This window comes from Pristis pectinata, chromosome 1 (assembly GCF_009764475.1).
Source record: "Pristis pectinata isolate sPriPec2 chromosome 1, sPriPec2.1.pri, whole genome shotgun sequence".
Taxonomy (NCBI): domain Eukaryota; kingdom Metazoa; phylum Chordata; class Chondrichthyes; order Rhinopristiformes; family Pristidae; genus Pristis; species Pristis pectinata.
In genome coordinates, this window is record NC_067405.1 from 80,247,343 (window position 1) to 80,273,239 (window position 25,897).

Consider the following 25,897-nt stretch of genomic DNA (forward strand, 5'->3'; position numbering starts at 1 on the left):
AGGAAATGTGCTCCCCCTCATGTGCCCGTCCACAGAGGTAGCAAAGTAATGTGTTTGTTGTTTATTTCTATTTCTAAGTATATTTAACAGAGAAACTGAAGTCTCTAGCATTCTTACTCACCCTTGTCTGCGAGTAATTTCTAGCATGAGCCATGGTCTGAGAGCATTTGTTCAACTCCTCCCCAAAATCTGAGAGAGGAAGAGAACCAGAGAGGTACACAATAAGCCAACAACCAGTGTCTTTAGATTTCGTGTACCCTCTCATAATACTTGTATAAAAATTCATTCTGATTCACAGGGAGCAAATCACCCCTACAAGAGTGGGCTTTGGCACCAAGGAAAACATGTTTAAAAAATACAAAGCATTCACGCAGAAAAACTGAATGTGGATCATCCTTTGCACATTGTGTGTGCATTATGATTAATGTACACACAATGTGCATACTTAATGAATAATTTATGTCAGTATTCACCACGGAAAAAGATCTGGGTGATTGTAGTGGGGGCTTGCAGTGGCTTGAAAAGCTTGAGCATGTAGATATTAGAAAAGAGGCGGTGCTGAAACTTTTGGAAAGCATCAAGTTAGATAAGTCGCCGGGACCGGATGAGATGTACCCCAGGTTGCTGTGGGAGGTGAGGGAGGAGATTGCGGAACCTCTGACGATGATCTTTGTGTCGTCCATGGAGATGGGAGAGGTTCTGAAAGATTGGAGGGTTGCGGATGTTGTTCCCTTATTCAAGAAGGGGAGTAGGGATAGCTCAGGAAATTATAGACCGGTAAGTCTTACCTCAGTGGTTGGTAAACTGATGGAGAAGATCCTGAGAGGCAGGATTTATGAACATTTGGAGAGGTATAATATAATTAGGGATAGTCAGCATGGCTTTGTTAAGAGCAGGTCCTGCCTTACAAGCCTGATTGAATTTTTTGACGATGTGACTAAGCACATTGATGAAGGGAGAGCAGTAGGTGTAGTGTATATGGATTTCAGCAAAGCGTTTGATAAGGTACCCCATGCGAGGCTTATGGAGAAGGTGAAGAGACATGGGATCCAAGGGGACATTGCAGTGTGGATCCAGAACTAGCTGGCGCACAGAAGGCAAAGAGTGGTTGTTGAGGGGTTGTATTCTGAGTGGAAGTCGGTGACCAGTGGTGTACCTCAGTGGTCTGTACTGGGACCTTTACTCTTTGTGATTTTTATAAATGACCTGGATGAGGAAGTGGAGGGGTGGGTTAGTAAGTTTGCGGATGACATGAGGTTGGGGGTGTTGTGGATAGTTTGGAGGGCTGTCAGAGGTTACAGAGGGACATAGATAGGGTGCAGAGTTGGGCTGAGAAGTGGCAGATGCAGTTCAACCCAGATATGTGTGAAGTGGTTCACTTTGGTAGGTCAAATATGTTGGCGGAATATAGTCTTAATGGTAGGACTCTTGGCAGTGTGGAGGATCAGAGGGATCTTGGGGTCCAAGACCATAGGACGCTCAAAGTGGCAGTGCAGGTTGACTCTGTGGTTAAGAAGGCATATGGTGTATTGTCCTTCATCAATCGGGGAATTGAATTTAGGAGCTGTGTATTGTTGAAGCTATATAGGTCCCTGGTCAGATCCCACTTGGAGTGCTGTGCTCAGTTCTGGTCGCCTCACTACAGGAAAGATGTGGAAGCCATAGAGAGGGTGCAGAGGAGACTTACAAGGCTGCTGCCTGGAATGCGGAGCATGCCTTATGAAAGGAGGTTGAGGGAACTCAGCCTTTTCTCCTTGGAGAGATGGAGGATGAGGGGGGGACCCGATAGAGGTGTATAAGATGATGAGAGGTATTGATTGGGTAGATAGTCAGAGGCTTTTCCCCAGGGCTGAATTGATGGCCACAAGAGGACATAGGTTTAAGGTGCTGGGGAGTAGATATAGAGGAGATGTCAGGGGTAAGTTTATTACTCAGGCAGTGGTGAGTGCGTGGAATGGGCTGCCGGAAATTGTGGTAGAGGCTGATACGTTAGGGTCTTTCAAGAGACTGTTAGATCGGTATATGGAGCTGAGTAAAATAGAGGGCTATGTATAAGCCTAGTAATTTCTAGGGTAGAGACATGTTCGGCACAGCTTTGTGGGTCGAAGGGCCTGAATTGTGCTGTAATTGTTCTATGTTCTATTATGTGGGAAACAATTCCCTTCTTGGAAGTGAAGTTGAGATGGTGACAGCTACTGTGCTCAGTGTCCTTGCTGTAGAGGAGGTCACTTGAAGCTATGTGGACAGGGTCACTTCCAGTGAGAACCTCTTTCCTTCCTATTTTTCATGATTCTATGTGTCCTGCAGATCTCCAAAACTATCAATATGTTAGTACGCTGGCATAAGGAGGGTCACGAGTCCCCTGCTTTCCAGGAACATGTTTCTCGTATCCCAGACTATCTCTGGTAAGTCGTCTCTTGAAATTACTTTGGGGTGAGATTGCAGAAAAACCAGCTGAGTTTGAGTTGAGAATGGGGTAGAATCAAACCTACCAATCAGTAATCCATCTGTTGACTTGTGTTTCAGTTGATCTAAGCTATTCGTTTTATCAGTGTCGTGCCTATTCATGGTGTAATACTGTTCCCCCTGATTACTTTGTTTAAAAACATTGAGGGCATTGATGAGGAGTTCTTTCAGTTGCCTTATAATTCAGTAATTAGAAGGCATGGACTGAAAGATTGTAAGAGAGTTGTTAGGAGAATTAGAAGCTTTGACATTCACATAATAGGCAGATCTGACTTTGAAAGTCCAGTACTTGTAAAGATCTTTGCCCTTTCTTTGGTATCACATTGTTTTCATCGTTAAGAAGTAAGTTTATTTAGATTGCTTCCACAAGAATAATACCCCAAAACAAAATTACGTTACTTTTGCATATTAAACAGCTGTTCAGTTTCTTGCACACTTCTTTACAGGTGAGGTGAGGATGAGGATAGATCTGAAACAAAGGCTGATCATGTCTGAATACAACAGCAAAGTCAAAGTCAAGTTTATTGTCATATGCACAAGTACAAGGTGCAATGAAAAACTTATTTACATTGGCATCACAGGCACATAGCACTGCTGTTGTAACGTGCTATAAAATCTTTTGTTAAACAATACCCTATGCAACAGGATAAATCATTGATTCAAATAAAATCCTTGCCAACCAAAATAAAATTGCTTCCCAGATTAGGCTTTTGTAGCACTTCAGGTGTTCATCTGGGTACATTTTAAATTCTATGCAAAAGATGCATTTCACTGTGTGTTTCAATGTACATGTGACTAATAAAGAAATCTTATCTTAAATGCTGCTTTAAATGATGCTATGTGCCTGTGATGCTGCTGGAAGTAAGTTTTTCGTTGCACCTGTGCGTACGGCATATGGCAATACGTACATATGGCAATAAACTCGACTTTGACTTCAATGTGATGAGGGTTTGTCTCCACTCCTGAAAGAAGACATTGACGTTGAGATTCTTACTGCCCTTTGGGTGAATTTTCTTGACCTCAAATTCACTCAAATCCTTTTCACCAATTAACTCAAATCCACCCCCCCCCGCCCCCCAGTTACAGATTGCCCTGCCCTTCCTGTTCACTCTGTCCATGCCCCTCATCACTTTATACATCTCAAGTAAATCTCCCCTTGGCCTCCTTTGTTCTGAAGTAAATAACCCCAGCAGAGATGGGCTCTCCTCATACTGATAAACCCTCAGCCCTGACAACGCCCTCTCCTCTCTCAGAAGACGTTAGGATTTACCTGGCTGGGAGCCAATCTACCTCTAGTAGAGTGTGGCACTGCAGCAATGTTGCTCTGTTTGTATTCCTTACTTTGAGATGCTCAGAAACCAACACTGTACAAGGGCCAAATGTACTGGATTGACTTTACTGGAACTGTTGAGTGACTGAATCAAATATCAATGTGGGATCACTATTGCAATGAGGCACATCAAGGGAACTTCTCCACTAGTCCCTCCCTAGTGTTGCAGTACCAGCCAAAGCTGGGAACAAATTTGTAAATTAAATGTCTACACTGTGCTGGGTTCATGCTGGTGGGTTGTGTCACTCTGTTGTGAGGGCTGTGTTGGTGATTATATTGACAACTTCATTCCCTTCCAGCCTTCACACCAAACTCGCCAGCACTACCTGCTGGTGTTGAGATGCCAAGGTCTGAATGGGGCAAGAAGTGTGCAACATAGTTAATTTCCTTACTAATTACTATTGTGGCATCAGTCGATGGATAGGGTGGATGCACACTGTCTGTTTCCCAGGGTTGGCGAATCAATTGTTAGAGGGGAGACATTTAATAGGAACCTAGGGGGCAACTTTCTCACCCAGTGGTCCATATAAAGAATGAGCTGCCAGAGGTAGTGGTTGAAGCAGGTATATTAACAACATGTAGAAGGCAGGTACATGGATAGGAAAGGTTTAGAGGGATAAGGGCCAATCTCAGGCAGATGGGACGAGCTTAGATGGGAATTATGGTTGGCATGGACCTGTTGAACCAAAGGACCTGTTTCCACGCTGTATAACTCTTTGACTCTATCAGTGATGTGTTGAGGTTAACACAGTGAGCTTGGAGTATGGTGTTGATGATGCAGCGCACCTCCCTGAGCATCCAAACAACTTCTTGTTAACTCCAGCTTCAAATTCAATTGACAGGCTTGGCCTTGATGGACTGAAGATGCAGGTAAAGACTTTTCTTTTCAAATTCATCAGTGCATTATTATAAATGTCATTGTCATTTGGGATTTCATTAGTGCACCCTGTGCATTTTCTGGGACCTGTGGCCATTTGGTTGGAAAGTAAGTACAAATTAAACAGATACTGCACTTCCCCATCTGTAGTGTAACAGTGCATTTCACTTTTGACATCTGAGTGTTTGCTGGGGTTGTTTTGAAACAGAGCACCAATTTCCACTTCTGTCAGTAGTTTTGTCCTTGCGTGAAATGCCTTGAGGCTTCATTCTGTTACAGAGCAGTTTATGCTCACACTGGTATGCTTGCAATAAGGTATCGCGTGATATTTTATTTGTTATCACTTGCTGTTGTCCTGCTACCAGTCGAAGATCATGCTTCGTGATCTCTGCCCATCAGGAGGTGTAGCAGGAGGGATGGCTGAGAGCACCAGATTCCAAGCGGTTTGTAGGGGAGTGAAACTGGAGCAGCAATGGTGTTCGTTCACTGGGTTTACTTGGGTCGTAACTAAATTGGTTACCACTTTCGTGGGTTTGATTACTTTGCAAGAATAATTGGATACCTAAATTCCTTGTGGCATCTACTTCTCATAAGCATCTCCTGTAATTTTGGATTGTTTCCCATGTTGCGCATGCTATGCAAAAAAAAAGTAGAAATTGTATTTTGATCGTGGACTGCAGTAAAAGCACTTGAACTTCAGTTTGAGGGCTACTGGCCAATCCAATACTGACTGAAGTGGCAAGAGAAGCTGTTTGTAATGACACCTAGATACCAAGCATACAGTCAATGGAAGGGGCATTGGGTATTCACAGACTCACTCTGAAATCTCTATCTCTGCCCAGGGTACCAATGGATCCCAGTTATGGGATACAGCATTTGCAGTCCAGGCCTTCCTCGAGGTGAGTAACCAGGGCTACCACAGACCAGTGAGCACCGAAATTTGGGGGGGTTGAGTGGTGAGAATTTGTCATCCTAGGTGGAACAGATTGTTGAGCGTGAGCTCATAGAGCACAGAAACGGGCCCTTCAGCCCACCACGTCCATACCAACCGTTGTAGCTATCTATACTAATCCTATTTGCCTGCATTCGATCTGTAGCCTTCTGTGTTTTGACTTTTCAACTACCTGTCTAGATGCCTCTTAAGTGTTGTGATTGTAACTGGCAGTGTGTTCCAGATATCAGCCACTGTCTGTGTGGAAATTCTTACCCATCTGATCCCTCCTAAGCCACCTCCCTCTCACCTTGAACCTATTCATATTGAACCCGCCGCACCATCGTGGGAAAACGATTATTACTACCTACCCTACCTGTGTCTCTCATAGTTTTATACACCTCTATCAGGTCACCCCTTGGCCTCTGTTGCTCCAGGGGAAACAAACCCAGCTCATCCAATCTCTTCTTACAACTGAAACGCTCCAGTCCAGGCAACATCCCAGTGAATCTCCTCCTCCATCTCCCCCCGCCCCCCGTAGTCGTTCTCCTCTCCAGCAGGAATACCATTGGAGGGGATGGCCCCGGAAGAAAGCAGCTACGTTTGAGGCACCGCAGTTGGTTCTGAGGGAGGGGAGGAGGTACAAAACCATTGCCAGGGCTGATGGGTTACAGGTATGAAGGGAGGCTGTCACAGCTGGAATCCTTTACTTTGGGACAACGGAGGCCAAGGGAAGACTTAGTTGAGGTGTACAAAACCATGAGGGGCATGGACAGAGTGAACAGGCAGGAGAGGACAGTTGATAATTCGGGAACGAGGATTGAAATGAATTGCTGAAAAGGACTAGAGGAAATATAAGGACAAGAAAATTCACCCAAAGTGTAACGGGAGTCTCGACTTCCATTGGGTTCACCTGGTGGCGCTGCTGTTGTTGACTTGGAGACTGTTGATGACACATTAGTGCAGTGGTAGAGCTGCTGCCTCACAGCGCCAGGGACCCAAGTCCAATCCTGACCTTGGGTCCTGTCTGTGAGGAGTTTTGCACGTTCTCTCTGTGACTGCGTGGGATCCCCCCACGGGCTCCGGTCTCATCCCGCATTCCCAAAGACGTGCGGGTCAGTGGGTTAATTGTCTGTTGTAAATTGCCCCAAGTGTAGGTGAGGGGTGGGACCTGGGAAGGAGTTGTTGAGAGTAAAACTGGAATTAACATAGAATTATTGTAAATGGGTGGTTACTGGTTAGTGCAGAACTCAGTGGGCCAAAGGGCCTGTTTCTGGGCTGTGACTGTCCAGTGCGATCACATCCTTCCTATAGTGTGGTGACTACAGCTCACATAATATTCAAGTGTGGCCTAACCAATGTTTTGTAAAATTGTGACTGTCAGATGTAAAGGTGCACCAGATACCAAAGCTAACTTTTGTATGGACCAGTTATCACTAGGAAAGACTAGTCATTTGGCCTGAAATTCCTACATCCATTCCGCAAATGCTCCCCAACTCCTGTGGTGTGGGGACGCTGAATAACCCGAGTGAAATCAGCTGATTCACCACAAGTTGAGAATTGGGCATGGGATTCTGGTCCTGGTGGGGTGGGGTGGGGTAGAGGATGAGATGCTCTGATACCCAACCTCGGGAGGAATGTTGGCTGGGCTTGCTTACATTGGCAAGCATCTACATTGCAGAGAGATCCCTCTCCCTGAATTTGTGCCCACCTACCTTTCTTTGACATTGGCTTTCTTGGGTCTATTGAACCCAAAAAAGCAGGCTAAATCAGAGGAGGCCATCCACATCAAAATATTCACATCATTACACTGCCGCTTGGCACCGATTGGTTGCCCATCTTCTGCCCTGTACATCTGCTTAACCTGAACATGGTCAGCTTAGGGTTGGGATTTTTACATTTTAACCTCTGACCCCAACTCATTTTTGGATGATCAAAATCCAACCCTGAATCATCTTCACATTGCAACAGTAAACCCAGTAATCAGCCTCTGCTGTCTGCTGTGCCGGTGCTGTGTGTTCCAACATTAGACTGAGTGGATGTTCTGAGTACTTCTTTCTAGGTTTGGGATTTCTAGATTGGGTAAATAGAGTCTCAGTGTCTCATGGAGTCCAGTGGAGTACAGTCATGACGTCTTGATATTTTTATCCCTTCCTTTGGAAAATCATGAATTCACTATTAAAAGATATCCTGAATGAAGTCCTGATCTTAACTGGAATCTTTCAGATGTCTGAATACTCCATCTGCTGAATGAGCAGCTTTGTAACGTAACGGGCACTTGTGTATCCTGATGCTGGTTCCTTTTCTGTTCTATTAGATGGAGCAGAAAGAACACACAGGTTTAAGATTTAAAGGGGACCTGAGAGGAAACGTTTTCAAACAGGGGGTGGTGTGTATATGGAACTAGCTGTCAGAGGAAGCTGTGGAGCTGGGTGCAATTACAACTTTTAAAAGACACTTGGGCAGGTATATGGATAGGAAAGGCTTAGAGGGGTATGGGCCAAATGCAGGCAAATTTGGCTAGCCTGGATAGATATCTTGATCAGCATGAACGAGTTGGGCCAAAGGGCCTGTTTCTGTGCTGTATAACTCTCTGACTCTGGGATACTTGATTGATTTTATCTGAAGATGCAAGAAGTGATCACTCGGAACCAGTTTTCACCAGGCTGACTTCACACTGTTATATGCATGTGTATTTTTTATAATTCTGTAAATGATTTGATAACTTATAATATTTTCCTTGTCGCAGGCAGGTGCCCAGAATATCCCAGAATTCACTGGCTGCCTTAAAAGTGCCCATGGCTACTTCGAAATCACACAGGTAATGGGTGTAAAATAAACATTGTTACATTCCAACTGCAGGTAACAAATGATTGATGTATCCCTTAAAGTGGATGTTGTGACCTGATGCTTTTTAATTATTTTTGTACACCTGGAATCCGTTTTGTATTCAGTGAGATTCCAATAAAAGCAAAGTATTGCCAGTGCTGGAAATCTGCAATGGAAACAGAATATTGGATATTCTCAGCAGGTCAAACAGCATTTGTGGAGGGAGAAACAGATAACATTTCTACCTCTGCTGAAAAAAATTTCCATTTATTAACTGTCTTCTGCATTGTTAGGATGTCCTAAAATATATCAATTGCTTCTTCAAATGTTGTCATTCCTCTAGAGGGAGATAGTAGAGTCCTACAAAGAGCAAATGATACGTCCTGTTAGTAACATATTTTTGTGGATGAGTGGAAGATGATCATGTTTATACAACTGCAAATTGTAGAAGGGAATTCTTCAAAAGCTGTGTGATTTTAAAAACCCACCTAACCAGGCAGATAAACCATCGGTTTAAGACCAGCCTTAGTATTAAAATCAAAGAAACTGCAGGTGTTGGAAATCAGAAACCAAAACAGAAAATGACCCATGAAGTGTCTTTGACGTGAAATACTTACAGTTTTTCTTTCCACACACACTGTCTGACCCAAGTGTTTCCAGCACTTTCTGTTCTTTCTTCAGCTTTAGCATTGCTCTGGAGTGTCAGTTCTGTCTATTTAGAACATAGAACAGGACAGGAACAGGCCCTTCAGCCCACGGTGTTGGGCCAAACTAATTAGACGCCTAACTAAACTAATCCCTTCTGCCTACAAGCTGTCCATGTCCCTCCATTCCCTGCACATTCATGAGCCTATCTAAGAAACTCTTAAATGCCTCTATTGTATCTGCCTCCACCACCAACCCCTGACAGCTCATTCCAGGCACCCACCACTCTCTGCTAATAAACAAAAACCTGCCCCACACACCTCCTTTGAACTTGTGCCCTCTCACCTTAAATGCATGCCCTGTAATGTTCAGCATTTCTACCTTGGGAAAAAGATCATGACTGTCTACCCTATCTATGCCTCTCATAATTTTATGAACTTCTATCAGGTCTCCCCTCAGCTTCCGACTCTCCAGAGAAAACAACCCAACCTCTCCTTGTAGCTCATACCCTCTAATCCAGGCAGCATCCTGGTAAACCTCTTCTGCACCCTCTCCAAAGCCTCCACATCCTTCCTGTAATGGGGCAACCAGGTATTTGCTTAAATCCTTGGGAAGAGACCTTGGGGGAGGGAGGGAGGGAGGAAGAAATGCATGCTGGCACTCAGCTAAGCTGACCACTTTGAAAACCTGTTGGCTGTCCAACTGAACTTTCAAATTTCGGGTCATCCTCAAACTTTCTGGGCAGCCTGATATGCGGCATGAATCGCAAAGTTACTTTGACTCTCTGGATTTCCTTTGAACATAAAACGGATGTTTGCCAGTTTCTGAGAATGCATCTGTCAGGACAGGCAGCACATGGAACTGCACTTTGCCCCCATGGACCTACTTGTTCTCTATCTGGCTAAGGACCCATTGTCAAAATCCCAGAGGAGCATGGAGTGTGTAAACTCAGACACAGCTTTCCAGCCTGATGGCTCTCCTTAAAGGACCTACCGGAGGTCACTGAAGCAATGATTGAGAAAGCTTTGTTGACTTCCCATTCAGTGGAGCATGCCACAGCTCATGCTGTTGAAGTCCACTGTACTGCTTTGGGCCTTTGCATTACTTGACCTTTCTGCATCTCCAAGTGGAAGTGGACTTCCTCCCTTCCTGCATTCCTTCCTCCCTCCCTCCCTCCCCCAAGGTTGCACCATCGGGACATACCCTCTTCTCATTACTACCATCGGGGAGGAGGTACAGGGGTCTGAAGACCCACACTCAACCATTCAGGAACAGCTTCTTCCCCTCTGCCATCAGATTCTTGAATGATCCATGAACCCGTGAAAGCTACCTCGTTATTCCTTTTCTTTGCACTATTTATTTATTTTTGTAATTTATAGATTTTATGTCTTTGCATGGTACTGTTGCTGCAAAACAACAAATTTCACATCATACAGTATGTCAGCGATAATAAATCTAATTCTCATTCTCAGATGCTCCAGGTGTAGTGACTGCCCTCTGATTGCTTCCCCTTAATTTCTGTGACCCACCAATAAAAATAATCTGCCACTTTTTACTGGGTGAGATCACCAGATTTCAACCCCATTCCTCTCTTCCCCAAAAAGCTTCAATCCCTCCAACTGTGAGTCCTCTGCAATCTCTTGAGCTCCTCCCCACTCTGCCCTCTCTCAATCTCTCAGTGGAAATAGGTTTTTTTATTGTTGTCACATGTACTGAGGTACAGTGAAAAACTTTGTTTTGCATGCCATCCATACAGATCATTTCATCACGTCAGTATATTGGGGTAGTACAAGGGGAAACAATAACAGAATGCAGAATAAAGTATTACAGTTGCAGAGAAAGAGCAGTGCGGGCAGACAATAAGCTGCAAGGCCATGATGAGGTGGATTGTGAGGTCGAGAGTTCAATAGTCTTATAACAGCAGAATAGAAGCTGTCCTTGAGGCTGGTGGTACATGCTTTCAGGCTTTTGTATCTTCTGCCCGATGGGAGGGAGGAGAAGAGAGAATGTCTGGGGTGGGTGGGGTCTTTGATTATGTTGGCTGCTTTACCGAGGCAGCGAGAAGTGTGGACAGAGTCCATGGAGGGGAGGCTGGTTTCCTGATGTGCTTAGCTGTGTCCACAATTTCTTGTGGTCTTGGGCAGAGCAGTTGCCATACCAAGCCAAGCCGTGATGCATCCAGATAGGATGGATTCTGAAACCCAATTTCCTGACCCTCTCCTACCTCAGTCCTCACATTCTTCACAGACATTTTCCCTCCACCAAATCTCTTGACCCCCTCCATTCCCTAGCCCTAATCTCCAGGATTCCTTATCTGCCGCCACCCTGCCTTCTCCCAGCTGTTGGTGCACAGCTGTATGGAAATGTAAATGTGAATTGTGGTTTATCAAACTAACTCTGCCTTTAAAGAGGGAGCGAAGGGGAAAGACCAGGCGAAGGGAAAAGATGGATGAAAGGTCAGAAGAATTCCAGCCTAAATTTGCTGTTGTTTTCTTTCAGGTCCGAGACAACCCTCCTGATTATGACAAGTATTACCGTCAGATGAATAAGGTGACTTGCCTGCAGATCCTGATTCACGAGCACTGCTGCGTTCTTTATTTACCCAATATCCCTTGTTGTGTGGTTTGTACTGTAAAGTTACATGGATAATGATTTTGCTTTGCCTTCACTTTAAAGCATTGTGCACCCTCTCTCTCAGAAGTCAGAGTACCAGCAACAAGGAAGAACTTGTACTTTTGTCGGATACTTAGTATGAGGAATTGTCCAAGTGCTTTTCTTGCGGAGAGCTGGATATTGACAGGATGATACTTGAAGGCTTGCTGGAGTTAGCAGCTGAAGTCGGTGCTGAGGGTGTGGGCTAGAGCCCAAGGACTATCTTTGGGTTTGACTTTGAGCCACAGGAACGTCCAGCTCGTTCACGACTTGAAGCCGCACAGGCAGATGATAGTGGCAGAGCTGTGCAGGGAAGGGAAGGAAAGGGACAGGCGGGAGTGGGGAGAAAGCAATGGCTGTGCTGTAAGCTGGGATAGTCGGCCAAGTCACAGCTGAGGGACGGGGCGAGCAAGTCACAGAAGCAAAATTTCCTCGCCTTTGTCGGTCAGGTCATTGAGTACAAAGTTGGGATGTTATGTTGCCATAGAACCATAGAACAATACAGCACAATACAGGCCCTTTGGCTCACCATGTTGTGCTGCCCTTCAAACCACACCTAAGACTATCTAATCCCTTCCTCCCACATATCCCTCTAACTTCAATCTCTTGAACTTGACCAACGTATCAGCCTCCACCACCACCCCAGGCAGCGCATTCCATGCACCAACCACTCTCTGGGTGAAAAACCTCCCACTGACGTCTCCCTTGAACTTCCCACCCATTACCTTAAAGCCATGCCCTCTTGTATTGAGCATTGGTGCCCTGGGAAAGAGGTGCTGGCTGTCCACTCTATCTATTCCTCTTAATATCTTGTATACTTCTATCATGTCTCCCCTCATCCTCCTTCTCTCCAATGAGTAAAGCCTTTAGTCTCTCCTCATAATCCATACGCTCTAATCCAGGCTGCATCCTGGTAAATCTCCTCTGCACCCTTTCCAACACCTCCACATCCTTCCTATAATGAGGTGATCAGAACTGGACACAGTGCTCCAAGTATGGTCTAACCAGAGTTTTGTAAAGCTGCATCATTACTTCGCGGCTCTTAAACTCGATCCCACAACTTATGAAAGCTAACATCCCATAAGCTTTCTTAACTACCCTATCCACTTGTGAGGCAACTTTCAGTGATATGTGGATATGAACCCCTAGATCCCTCTGCTCCTCCACACTCCTCAGAATCCTGCCATTAACCTTGTACTCTGCCTTGGAGTTAGTCTTTCCAAAGTGTACCACCTCACACTTTTCCAGATTGAACTCCATCTGCCACTTGTCAGCCCAGCTCTGCATCCTATCAATATCCCTTTGTAAGCTTCAACAGCCCTCCACACTATCCACAACACCACTGATCTTTGTGTCATCTGCAAACTTGTTAACCTACCCTTCCACCCCCTCATCTAAGTCATTAATAAATATCACAAAAAGTAGAGGTCCCAGAACCGATCCCTGTGGGACACCACGACTCACAGCTCTCCAATCCCTCCACACCCTCCACCACAACCCTCTGCTTTCTACAGGCAAGCCAATTCTGAATCCACACGGCCAAGCCTCCCTGGATCCCTTGGCCTCTGACCTTCTGAAGAAGCTTACCATGTGGAACCTTGTCAAACGCCTTACTAAAATCCATGTAGACCACATCTACTGCACTACCCTCATCAATCTGCCTGGTCACCTCCTCAAAGAACCCTATCAGGCTTGTGAGGCAAGATCTTCCCTTCACAAATCCATGCTGGCTGTCCCTAATCAGTCCATGATTCTCTAAATGCTCATAGATCCTATCTGTAAGAATCCTTTCCAACAGCTTGCCCACCACAGACAAAAGGCCCACAGGTCTGTAATTCCCTGGACTATCCCTACTACCTTTTTTGAATAAGGGGACAACATTTGCCACCATCCAATCCTCCGGTACCATTCCCATGGACAACGAGGACTCAACGGTTCAGCAATCTCCTCCCTCGCCTCATGAAGCAGCCTGGGGAATATTCCGTCAGGCCCTGGGGACTTATCTGTCCTAATATTTTCTAACAGCTCCAACACATCCTCTCTCTTGATATCTACATACTCTAGAACATTACCCTTACCAACACTGTCCTCAGCGTCATCAAGACCCCTCTCTTTGGTGAATACTGAAGAGAAGTATTCATTGAGAACCTCGCCCACTTCCACAGCTTCCAGGCGCATCTTCCCACCTTTGTCTTTAATCGGACCTACCTTTACTCTAGCCATCCTTCTGCTCTTCACGTACGAGTGAAAAGCCTTGGGATTCTCCTGAACCCTACTCACCAAAGCCTTTTCATGTCCCCTTCTTGCTCTCCTCAGCCCCTTCTTAAGTTCCTTCCTTGCTGCTCTATTCCTCACGAGCCCTATCTGATCCTTGCTGCTTACACCTTATGTATGCTGCCGCCTTCTTCCTAACTAGTTGTTCCACCTCTCTTGTCACCCATGGTTCCTTCACCCTGCCATTCCTTCTCTGCCTCACCGGGACAAATTTATCCCTAACATCCTGCAAGAGATCCCTGAACATCGACCACATCTCCATAGTACACTTCCCTTCAAAAATGTCATCCCAATTTACACTCGCAAGTTCTAGCCTTATAGCCTCATAATTTGTCCTTCCCAATTAAATATCTTCCCGTCCTCTTTGCTCCTATCCCTGTCCATGACAATGCTAAAGGTTATGGAGCAATGGTCACTGTCCCCCAAATGCTCACCCACCAAGAGATCTGTCACCTGACCCGGTTCATTACCTAAAACTAGATCTAATATGGCATTCCCTCTAGTCGGCCTGTCAACATACTGTGACAGGAATCCGTCCTGGACACACTTAACAAACTCTGCCCCATCTAAACCTTTGGCACTAAGCAGGTGCCAATCAATATTTGGGAAGTTGAAGTCTCCCACGATACTAACCCTGTTATTTTTGCATCTTTCCAAAATCTGCCTCCCAATCTGCCCCTCAGTATCCCTGCTGCTACTGGGGGCCTATAGAATACTCCCAGTAGAGTAACCGCTCCTTTCTTGTTCCTAACTTCCACCCATATTGACTCTAGAAAGGATCCTTCTACATTATCCACCCTTTCTGCAGTTGTAATGGTGTCCCTGACCAGTATCGCCACCCCTCCTCCTCTTCTTCCCCCCCCCCCTTTTAGAACACTGAAAACCAGGAATATTCAATATCCACTCCTGCCCTGGTGTCAGCCATGTCTCTGTAATAGCCACAATATCGTAGTCCCATGTACTTATCCAAGCTCTCAGTTCATCACCCTTATTCCTGCTTCTTGCATTTAAGTAAATGCACTTTAGCCCATCCACCTTTCTACTTTTATAGCCTGTACTCTGCTTCTCCTTCCCCAAAGCCTCTCTACCTGTTAGATCTGACTTTTCCCCATCCCCTTCTTCCTCTGACCTACCCCCCTGGTTCACATCCCCCTCACAAACTAGTTTAAACCCTCCTGAAGCACCCTAGCAAACCTGGCTGCAACGATATTGGACCCCCCCCCCCCCCCCCCCACTTGGGTTCGGGTGTAACCCATCCTCTCTGTACAGGTCCCACCTTCCCCAGAAGAGATCCCAATGATCCAAAAATCTTAAACCTTCCCTCCTGCACCAACTTCTCAGCCACACACTTATTTGCCATCTCCTCCTATTCCTACCTTCACTATCGCGTGATCGCTACCCTCGAGGTCCTGTCCTTCAGCCTTCTGCCTGGCTCGCTAAACTCACTTTTCAGGACCTCATCCCTCTTCCTACCTATGTCGTTGGTACCAACATGACCCACGACTTCTAGCTGTTCTTCTCCCCGCTCAAGAATCCTGTGGACCTGATCAGAGACATCCCGGACCCTGGCGCCTGGGAGGCAACATACCATCCGGGATTCCTGCTCACTGCCACAGAACCTCCTGTCTGTTTCCCTGACTATCAAGTCTCCTATCACTACTGCCTTCCTCTTCTCCTCCCTTCCCTTCTGAGCAGCAGGACGAGTCCCAGTGCCAGAGACCTGGCTACTGCTGCTAGGCCCTGGCAGGTCATCTCCCTCAACAGCTTCCAAAGTGGAAAACCTGTTATTAAGGGGAACAGCCTCCAGGGTCCTCTGCACTATCTGCCTGTTCGTTTTCTTTTTCCTTTTCTCTCCCCTGACAGTCACCCTTCTATCTACTTCCTGGACCCCAGAAGTACCTGCTCTATGGGGGGGTGACTGTCTCCCAATGTACAGTATCTACTTAACTCTCTCCCTCCCTGATGCTGCGCAGTGTTTGAAGCTGCAACTCCAGCTCATCAATTCTGAGCCGAAGTTCCTCCAGCCTCAAGCACTTACTGCAGACGTGGTCATCGTGGACCACAGCAAGGTCCACGAGCTCTCACATCAAGCAGCTGCAGCACACCACCATGTCCTCCATCTGAACTAATTCTTTTTTTCCCCCTACCTAGTTTTTTTCCTACTTAAAAATTTCTAACAGACAATAGGTAAACCTTACCTTTACCTACCAGCTACTCTCCCGCCTCACCCCTTTACGCCGAAGCCCGTTGAGCCAAAGCCCAAAACACTCTGCTCCCTCTCACTCCGCTGCCCGCTCCGACGCTGCCCACTGAGTCTTCTTTTTAAACTGCGCGCTACCGACTGACGTCACGCGCCTGTGCAGTTAATCCCCACTATCCCCAAAACCGTTAGAAGAAAAAAAACTTATCTCTTCGGAACTCCTCGGCTGCTTCCGCTCGCTCGCCTCTCGCTCCCGATCGAGCTGTACAAGACGTTGGTGAAAGCGCACCTGGAATATTGTGTGCAGTTCTGCTCACCATACTATGGAAAGGATGTGACTAAGCTGGGGGGGATGCAGAAAAGATTCACAAGGATGTTGCCAGGATTGGAGGGCTTGGGTTGTAAGGAGAGACTGAATAGTGTGGGACTGTTTTCCCTGTTTTCCCTGGATTGTTATATTATAACAATCATAATATAAGTTGTTATATAATATCATAACTTAAACGATCATAAGGGACATAAATAATGTGGATAGTCAGGATAGGAGTCTAAAACTAGAGGCCATAGGTTTTAGGTGAGAGGGGAGAGATTTAAAGGGTCAACTTTTTTTTTACGCACACAGAGGGTGTTGGATACATGAAATGAGCTGCCATTTGGACAGATGTATGGACAGGAAAGGTCCAGTGGGGTATGGAGCAAACGGGACCAGCTCAGTTAGGTCCCTTGGTCAGCATGGATAAGTTGGGCCAAAGGCATAATAAGTGGTGTACAACTCTGACTTTCACTGGTAGTGGATGAGGCTGTCGTAGTGCTGGACTGAAGGCATGATAAGTGGGATTCAGGCAGGGAGTGAAGAGAAATGAGTGTTTAGATGTCTGGTTTGGCTCCTTTCAAAGGTTTTAATATAAAGCACAGATCATAGATAGGGCGAAGGTCAATGATGTTGGAACGTGAGCCTTTAAAGAAGAGTTGATTGTTTTAAAAGGGAAATAATTGAAGGGAAGTAAGGGTTAACCACATCATGGAATGTGGAACTGAGGATAAGATAAGATACCTTTATTGGTCATATGTACATCGAAACACACAGTGAAATGCACCTTTCGCGTCGAGTGTTCTGGGGGCAGCCCGCAAGTGCTGCCACGCTTCCGGCGCCAACATAGCATGCCCACAGCTTCCTAACCCATACGTCTTTGGAACGTGGGAGGAAACTGGAGCACCCAGAGGAAACCCACGCAGACACAGGGAGAACCTACAAACAGTGGCCAGAATTGAACCCGGGTCGCTGGCGCTGTAACAGCGTTACGCTAACCGCTACACTACCGTGCCTGAGAGGGTAAGGAGACTGTGGTTAGAAACCGTGGTGGAAAGCATTCATCATGGAAGGTACCAGGGCAGTTAACTGTAAGAGATGTGAGAAGATACATCTAGGCCACAGGAGGCTGGACTCTGGAAGCAGAAGTTCATTAGCTTCTAACATCAGGAAGGATGTGAAGGTTATGGAGAGGGTACAGAGGAGGTTTACCAGGATGCTGCCTGGATTAGAGAGTATGAGCTATAAGGAGAGGTTGGACAAATTCCGGTTGTTTTCTCTGGAGCTTTGGAGGCTGAGTGAAGTTTATAAAATTATGAGAGGCATAGATAGACAATCTTCATCCCAGGGTAGAAATTTCTAATACAAGAGGGCATGCATTTAAAGTGAGGGGAGGAAAGTTCAAAGGAGATGTGCAGGGCAAATTTTTTTTACACAGAGTGGTGGGTGCCTGGAATGGGCTGCCGTGGGTGGTGGTGGAGGCAGATACGATAGTGGTGTTCATGCAGCCTTTTGAATATGCAGGGAATGGAGGGATTTGGACCATGTGCAGGCAGAAGAGATTTAGTTTAATTTTGCATCGTGATCGGCGCAGACATCGTCGGGAGCACCTGTTCCTGTGCTGTACTGTCCTATCATAAGACTAGGTTGCCAGTTGGAGAGAGTGGTCAGATTAAGCAATTTGGGATTATTGTGGTTCCAGAATGACTCTGAAATACTGAAGACTTACAGAGGGAATACCAATACTTGTGATACTTGGAGCAGATCAGAGGCAGGCCAGCCAGAAATATCAACCACAGGATTGGAGAAGCCATTGGAGTGCTATGGGAATAGGAGCTTTGATTATGCATGTAAGAGTGCAGAATACAGTTTAAACAGTGTTTGAAATGTGCTTTACATAGGACTTTGGTCCATGGGGAAGGAATTCCCACTTGTGCTTTCAATGCTTTTGTGGTTTGTGCTAGTTTCATGCAGGAAGTATTTAGAGTCATACGGGATAGAAATGGGCCCTTCGGCCCAACTTCTCCATGCCTTCTGTGTTGTGCTGTGAACTAGTCCCATCTGCCCGCATTTGGCCCATAGCCCTCTACACCTCTCCCATCTATGTACTTATCAAGATGGCTTTTAAACATTGCTCAACCACTATTTCTGGCAGCTCATTCCAAGTACACACCACCCTTTGCATGAAGAAGCTGCCCCTGATGTCCCTTTTAAATCTCTTACCTCTGATCTTAAACCTATGGCCTCTTGTTTTTAGCACCCCCTCCCTGGAAAAAAAAAGACTATGTGCTTTCACCCTGTCTATTCTCCTCTATAAGGTCAGCCCTCAATCTCCTACATTCCAGTGAATAAAGTCCTAGTCTACACAACCTCTCCTTGTAATTCAGGCCCCCAAGTCCAGGCAAAATGTAGTGGTTATCATAACGCTATTACAGCGTCAGCTACCCGGGTTCAATTCCGGCCGCTGTCTGTAAGGAGTTTGTACGTTCTCACCGTGTCTGCGTGGGTTTCCTCCAGGTGCTCCGGTTTCCTCCCACATTCCATAGACATACAGGTTAGGAAGTTGTGGGCATGTTATGTTGGCGCCGGAATCGTGGCGACACTTATGGGCTGCCCCCAGAACACTGCGCAAAGATGCATTTCACTGTGTGTTTCAATGTACATGTGACTAATAAAGAAATCTTATCTTAACTTGCCTGCATTTATTCCATATCCCTCTATGCCTGGCTCATTCAAGTACCGGTCCAGAAGCCTGTTTAATGTTATTACTGTTCCTGCCTTCACCACCTCCTCTGACAGCTCATTCCAGGTACCAACTACTCTGTGTGAAAAATTTACCCCTCAGATCCCTTTTAAATCTCCTCCTGCTCACCTTAAACCTTTGCCCTCTAGTTTTAGACTGCCCCACCATAGGTAGCAGACACTGGCTATCTCTGCCTCTCATAATTTTATATACCTTGTATTATATCATCTCTCAGCCTCCTTTGCTCCAATCCAAACCAATTTCACCTGTAACTCAAGCAGCATCCTTGTGAATCTTTTCTGCACCCTCTTAACTTAATCACATCCTTCCTGTAGCATCTCGTGTTCAGCGTGTGTATTTGTGATTTTTAACCTCACGAAATCTAAAAGTTTAAGAAAATGACTAAATTTTAAAAATGAATTGGATACCAAGTTATCGAGAAACCTCAACAAACTGGATATATCAGACAGGATTTCCTAGAGCTGAGAGGGCAGGTGATGTGTTGTAGCTGTAACGTGTGGTAGTCGTGTTCAGAGCAACCACCTCTTCAATAACTGTCCATCTCTTGAGTGGCTTGGTTGTTGAGCTGGAACCAAGTCCAAACATTGCAATGTACCAGTGAAGATGAAAGTTACCTGGATAGTTTGAGCCAGTTAGGGCGTTGCCTGGATTTAAGCAGTAATTGGGGATTGAGCAGGTGACTTCAAGCCAGAGTGTGAGGGGACCAGAGATGTGGCGACGCAGGAGATTCCTGCATTGACCTTGTACAACAGATAGAGAATGCTTTCTACTTGAACAAAGCCTGAGGGAGTGTGAACAGTCTGAACACAACATCATGGCACAGGAGGAATACAGAATATATTATGGTATTGGGCAAACATGAATCTTATGCATAATGTTGCCTTAACAGATTAAGAGCATCAACAAAGAAACATTCTGGATCCAACCAGAGCACAAACAGTTTTAGATCTGGCCTTTGAAATAAGATAGAACTAATCAGTGATCTCAGACCCTTTGAGAGAGAGAATCGTAAAGCAATAGCATATAATAGAGTCATACAACATGGAAACAGGCCGTTTGGCCCAACTGGTCCATGCTGACCAAAGATTTCCATCTAAGCCAGTCCAATTTGTCTGTGTTTTCATGTTCAGTTTGAGAGTGACAAATTTAAATGGAGTCTTTAAAAGCAGGTAAGATAGATCTGAAGAGCAATTTGGCTGTGATAGATTGGGGAATTAGATTAAAGTACAGGTGCAATGGCAGACATTTAAGAATTATGTCATAATTCCATTTGGAAATAGACTTTCTACAGAAAGCGATCCATCTGTGGCTAATTTATGGTTAAGGATTTTATTAGTTTGGTAGAAAATACTTGTAAAGGGATAAAGAATAATGATGGGCCAGAGGATAATAGAAACCAGTGAAAGATGACTAAAACATTGCTGAAGATTCGTAAACTAGCAAGAAAACAATACAGATAGCAAAAATGAAGAAAGTAACAAAAAAAATCTGGTCCATTTGAGGCTGTGTCATGGTAATTAAAATTGGTGAATTTTTATGTTTTTTTTTATTTTGTATATTTTGAATATATTATTTTATATAAATTTTATTTAAATTTTATAAAATGTATTTATTTTTAAATATAAAAATAATACCATATTTTTATATTAAAAACATACAAATATAAAAGAACAATGTAATAATTAAAAGTTAAGAAATATAGTAAAAATATAAAGTATATAATATAAAAATATACTAATAAAAATAATATGATAAAAATGTATATTAAAACAAAAGTAGCAAAGACAGTGAAGAAATATTTTGTTTGCCTCCACAGTGAAAGCATACCAAAACTAGTAGGGAACAATGTACAGATGGAGCGATATCTCTGCATTTTAGAAGAGATTACTAGCAAAAATAAGGGCAAACAAATTGGACAAAACCTTATGATGCAAGCTTCCAACTTGTTGAAAAGTGGGAGCAAAAGATGAGAGAAAAGGGTCTGTTTCCTTATTGGAAGGATGCAACAAATGGAGTAAGACCCCTGGTCGCTCAAGTGGATTCCTTACTGTGGTAGCTCAGACCAACTCCTCCCTTCCCCTTTCTCCATTCCTCTGCTTTTTGTTCTAGGCAGACCGAACTAAGCACTCACTGTAACTTTACTGGCGCTGTACGTTGCAGGGCGGCTTCTCGTTTAGTACCCGTGACTGTGGTTGGATAGTGGCCGATTGTACAGCGGAAGGCTTGAAGTCAATAATGCTGCTACAGGAAAAGTGTCCCTTCATAACAGAGCACATCTCTGAGGAGCGACTGTTTGACGCTGTCAATGTGGTAAGCTGCAGATGTCACCCAGTCTGAGAATCATAAAGTTTCACTGTACAGAAAGAAAGCGTTCGGCCCATTAAGTCCATGTCCCTGTCTGCCAGTGTGGTCCACTTTGTCCTTTCAGCTGCTTCCCATAGCCCTGCAACTTCTGTCCATCAACTATCAATCCAACTTCCTTACTGAAAGAAATGATTGAATTTATTTTCACAAGCCTTTCTGATTGTGACCGCTTGATGATGCTGTTTCACATCCCACCTTGCCACCTCTACCATTTATCTACCAACAGAAACATTCTTCATTATTAACTTTGTCCAAAGTTTTGAAGATTTTAAATATCTCAAGTAAGCCCATGAGAAATAGAAACAAGGGTAGGCCCTTCAGGTCCTTGAATGTGCTCTGCCTTTCACTAAGGCTGATCCAGCTTACTTCAAGTGCACTTTACCCATCCCCGTAATCCTTCATTCCATGGAGACACAGGAGACTGCAGATGCTGGAATCTGGAGTAACACACAACCTCTGGAAGAATTTAGCGGGTCCTGCAGCATCTGTGGAGGGAAGGATTTGTCAATGTTTTGGGTTGAGACCCTGCATCGGGACCTGAAACCCGTCTTGATATAGGGTTTTGACCCGAAATGTTGACCATTCCTCCCACAGATGCTGCTTGACCCACTGAGTTCTTCCAACAGATTGTTTGTTGATCCTTCATTCCATTACTGATTAACAGTTTGCCTTGGCTTTAAATATTAATTTGTTATTATTATTATTATAATAAAATATTAAATATTAAATAAAGTGTATTGGACTTCCCCACCCGACTCAGCCCCTCCATATCCAGTAGCGGAAGAACACTGGACTGTGATCCTTCCCCACAGAGCCCTTGCATTGGGTACACCAAACTTCAGTGCGTCCCTCAGCACGCACTCCTGCAGCCTGGAATGTGCCAGTTGGCAGCGTTCCCTTACGGACATCTCACTGTGCCGGAAGACCAACAAGTTCTAGGCAGACCAAAGAGCATCTTTCACCGAGTTGATGATCTTCCAGCAGCATTTGATGTCTGTCTCGGTGTGTGGCACTACCTGTGAACAGCCCGTAGATCAGAGAGTCCTCTGTCACGCAGCTGCTGGGGAGGAACCGGGACACAGACCCTTGCATCGTCTCCACACCCTCTTAGCAAATCCACAGTCTGCAAAGAGGCGGAGTGAATTTTCTCTGAACTGCCTCCAATGAAAATGTATCTTTCCATATAAGAAGGGGACCAAAATTGTTCAAGTACTCTGGGTGTCGTGCTTTGTATTCCAACCCTCTTGAAATAGAAGCCAGCATTCCATTATGCCTCCTGAATAGCTGACGCACTTGTGTGTTATCTCCCCATGTACGAGGATCCCAAATCCCTTTTGTGCTGCATCTTTCTCCATTTACATTCTTATTCTTCCTTCCAAAGTGAACAACTTCACATTTTCCCACTTATACTCCATTTGACAATTTTTTTGTCCATTCATTTAATCAATCAACAGCTCTGTAAGTTATTTGCATCTACCTTGCTACTTGCCATTTCCTTCTTCCACCCCACCCCCAGCACCACCCTATTTTTATATTGTTTGCAAATTTGGCTGCAGCAGGTTTGGTTACTCTAAATTATTAATATGGGTTGTAAGTAGCTGTGATCTCAACATTGCAAACGCCTGAACGCATATACTACGAGGCTCAAGGACAGTTTCTGTTCCGCTGTTATAAGACTATTGAACAGTTCCTTAGTATAATAAGATGGACCCTTGACTTCGCAATCTACCTCCATAATGGCCTTCAACCTTACTGTCTACCTGCACTGCACTTTCTCTGTAACTGCAAGACTTCATTCTGCATTCTGTTATTGCTTTTCCCTTATATTACCTCAATGCACTGTTGTAATGAAATGATCTGTATGGATGGCATGCAAAACGAAGTTTTTCACTATACCTCGGTACGTGACAATAATAAACCAATTTAATTTAATTGATCCCCACAGTATTTCGCTTTACAACCTCAAAATGACCCCACTTACCCCTACCCACTGCTGCTGGTTAGACAGTCCTTTTTTTGTGCATTTAGCACAATGAGCTCTTGTGAAGTATTAATTGTGTGAGAATTTGTCAAGTGTCATCTAAAAGTCCAAACAGGCCACATCTACTGGTTCTCCTCTCTCTGGCTGATATTTCCTCAAAGAACGGTTGTAATTTTGTCAGACATAATTTCCCCTTCACAAAGATAATAACCAACGTATCCACAATCTCAGTAGCACTTTTGGAATCTTGAGATGCAAACCATCAGGTCCCAGAAACTTATCAGTCTATAACCCCTCTAGTTTTTCTCTATTTAGTATTATTGGGCCATTCGTAGCCCATAAAGAATGATGTAAAATACCTGTTTAATTCCTCTGCCATTTCCTTGTTCCCCAACCCCTGTTTACTTTGACCCCTCTATCTATTTATATACTTAAAACTTCCGATAAGAATTTGTTTATATGTCTCACTAATTAGTTTATTTTCATAGTTTATTTCTTGATTTTTTTTGTTCAGCCCTTTGCTAGATTCTGAATTTATCCCAGTGTTCAGCCAATAACTTTTCCCCATATATATATTTAGTCTTTCCTGCTAATGTTTGCCTAATCCACTATAGCCAACTCTCTCCTCATTCCTTTGTAATTTCCCCTTATTTAAATTTGCAAATTGTTTTCATGCCCAAGATTATCACACTCGAAAACTAAATTCTATCATGCAGAAATCATTGCTTCTAAGGTAGATATTCTACTGTGAAGCCATCTTGGAGCACTACTATAAATCTTATCTTCCTTGGGGATTTTTCATCCTATCAATAGTATGTTGACCAGAATTGAACGGACTATTGGTAACTGGTTTATTAATGTCATGTACCCCTGTGTTAAATTGTCTTGCCCCCACCCATTCTACTGGCTTGTCTGTCCTCTGCAAGTAATGCACTATCCTCACCGAATCATTGGCATCTTGAGAACTCTGTGTACATCCTATCATTATCAATAATATCAGCAGAGTTTATTTTGCTGCATGCTTACTTGATTCCTTCCCTTTTGTGCTGCATCCTTCTCCATTTACATTATTCCAGTTTCACATTGTCCCACTTGTACTCCATTTGACAATCTTTTGTCCATTCATTTAATCTATCAACATCTCCAAAAAGGCACAAGTACATTTTTGGGCTTGGTTTTGTTCCAGAAAAGTTGAGGGACAAAGTGTACCTCACCTAATTCAACAAACAAGATGCTGGAGGAACTCAGCTGACCAGGCAGCAGCTCTGGAGGGAAATGGATGGTCACCTGGACTTGGTTGAAGGTTCATGACCTGAAACATCGATTGTCCATTTCCCTCCACGGATGCTGCCTGACCTGCTGAGTTCCTCCAGTGTCTGCAGTCTCTTGTGTGTCCTCACCTAATTCCTATCATCCCATTGTAGCTGCTCAGCATGAGAAACCCAGATGGAGGATTTGCCACCTACGAGAGGAAGCGTGGAGGCCGACTCCTGGAGCTCCTGAACCCATCAGAGGTTTTTGGTAAATTCCCTTTTCTTTAAAAGCCTATTGCTTTCTAATACAAGTAATATTTCTTCATTTTCACATTGGCCTTTGCACCCTACAGGAAGAATAAACAGATATCTTTAGTCTTCTGTGAACATTGTTTATGTGAAATGGAGCTTGTTCTCTTCAAAAAAGGCTTCAACTTAGGGGAGTAAATCTTGCTGGTGTTCTGCAGTTTAACTGGTCTGGTTTCTGCAGCATTACTGGCCCCGTTTCTGGTACCACTGATTTCAAAGGGGTTTCCAAGCCTGTGGATCAGAAGGCAAAGGAGAGAATAATTTACCAGAATTATTTTACTTTAATGATTTTAATTATATCAAAGTTTTTAAGTTCACTTTTTAAATGTTTTAAAAGTTTTAATAACTTTTCAGTCATTTATTTCAATTTTAATATTTTTCTCTGGAACTCAACGACACTTAAATTGTTAAGATGATTGACAGGTGTTACAGAGCACAGCTCTGTCTCTAATTTCAAGTAAAGTCTGTCAAGGTAATCCAGGGACAGAGCAGGCTACACTAGCATACCACCCGAGACCTAATGTCTATCTGGACATGTACACGTCACTGATCCATCTGAGGAATTGGGTTAGGATTGGAGTCCAAGCAACAAACATTGCAATCTGTACCAATCTGTAGATAAGAGCTTTTGGTACTCCTAGAGTTTAAAGAAAGGTCCTCATTGGTCCAGTTATAAGCCATCCATTGAGCATCCCATGAGCGCACTGCAATC

At 44.4% G+C, this 25,897-nt stretch overlaps 1 protein-coding gene across 2 annotated transcripts in view; it reads left to right on the forward strand.

Moving 5' to 3' along the window:
- lss (lanosterol synthase (2,3-oxidosqualene-lanosterol cyclase)) overlaps positions 1–25,897 on the forward strand; it is an 85,762-nt gene that overhangs the window by 30,067 nt on the left and 29,798 nt on the right. For both annotated transcript variants that reach the window (XM_052027275.1, XM_052027284.1), the window contains exons 10-16: positions 2,308–2,405; positions 4,639–4,666; positions 5,516–5,572; positions 8,354–8,425; positions 11,578–11,628; positions 21,439–21,588; positions 25,048–25,144. In XM_052027275.1, the coding sequence (XP_051883235.1) occupies positions 2,308–2,405; positions 4,639–4,666; positions 5,516–5,572; positions 8,354–8,425; positions 11,578–11,628; positions 21,439–21,588; positions 25,048–25,144 (553 nt within the window). The remainder of the gene's footprint in view (positions 1–2,307; positions 2,406–4,638; positions 4,667–5,515; positions 5,573–8,353; positions 8,426–11,577; positions 11,629–21,438; positions 21,589–25,047; positions 25,145–25,897) is intronic.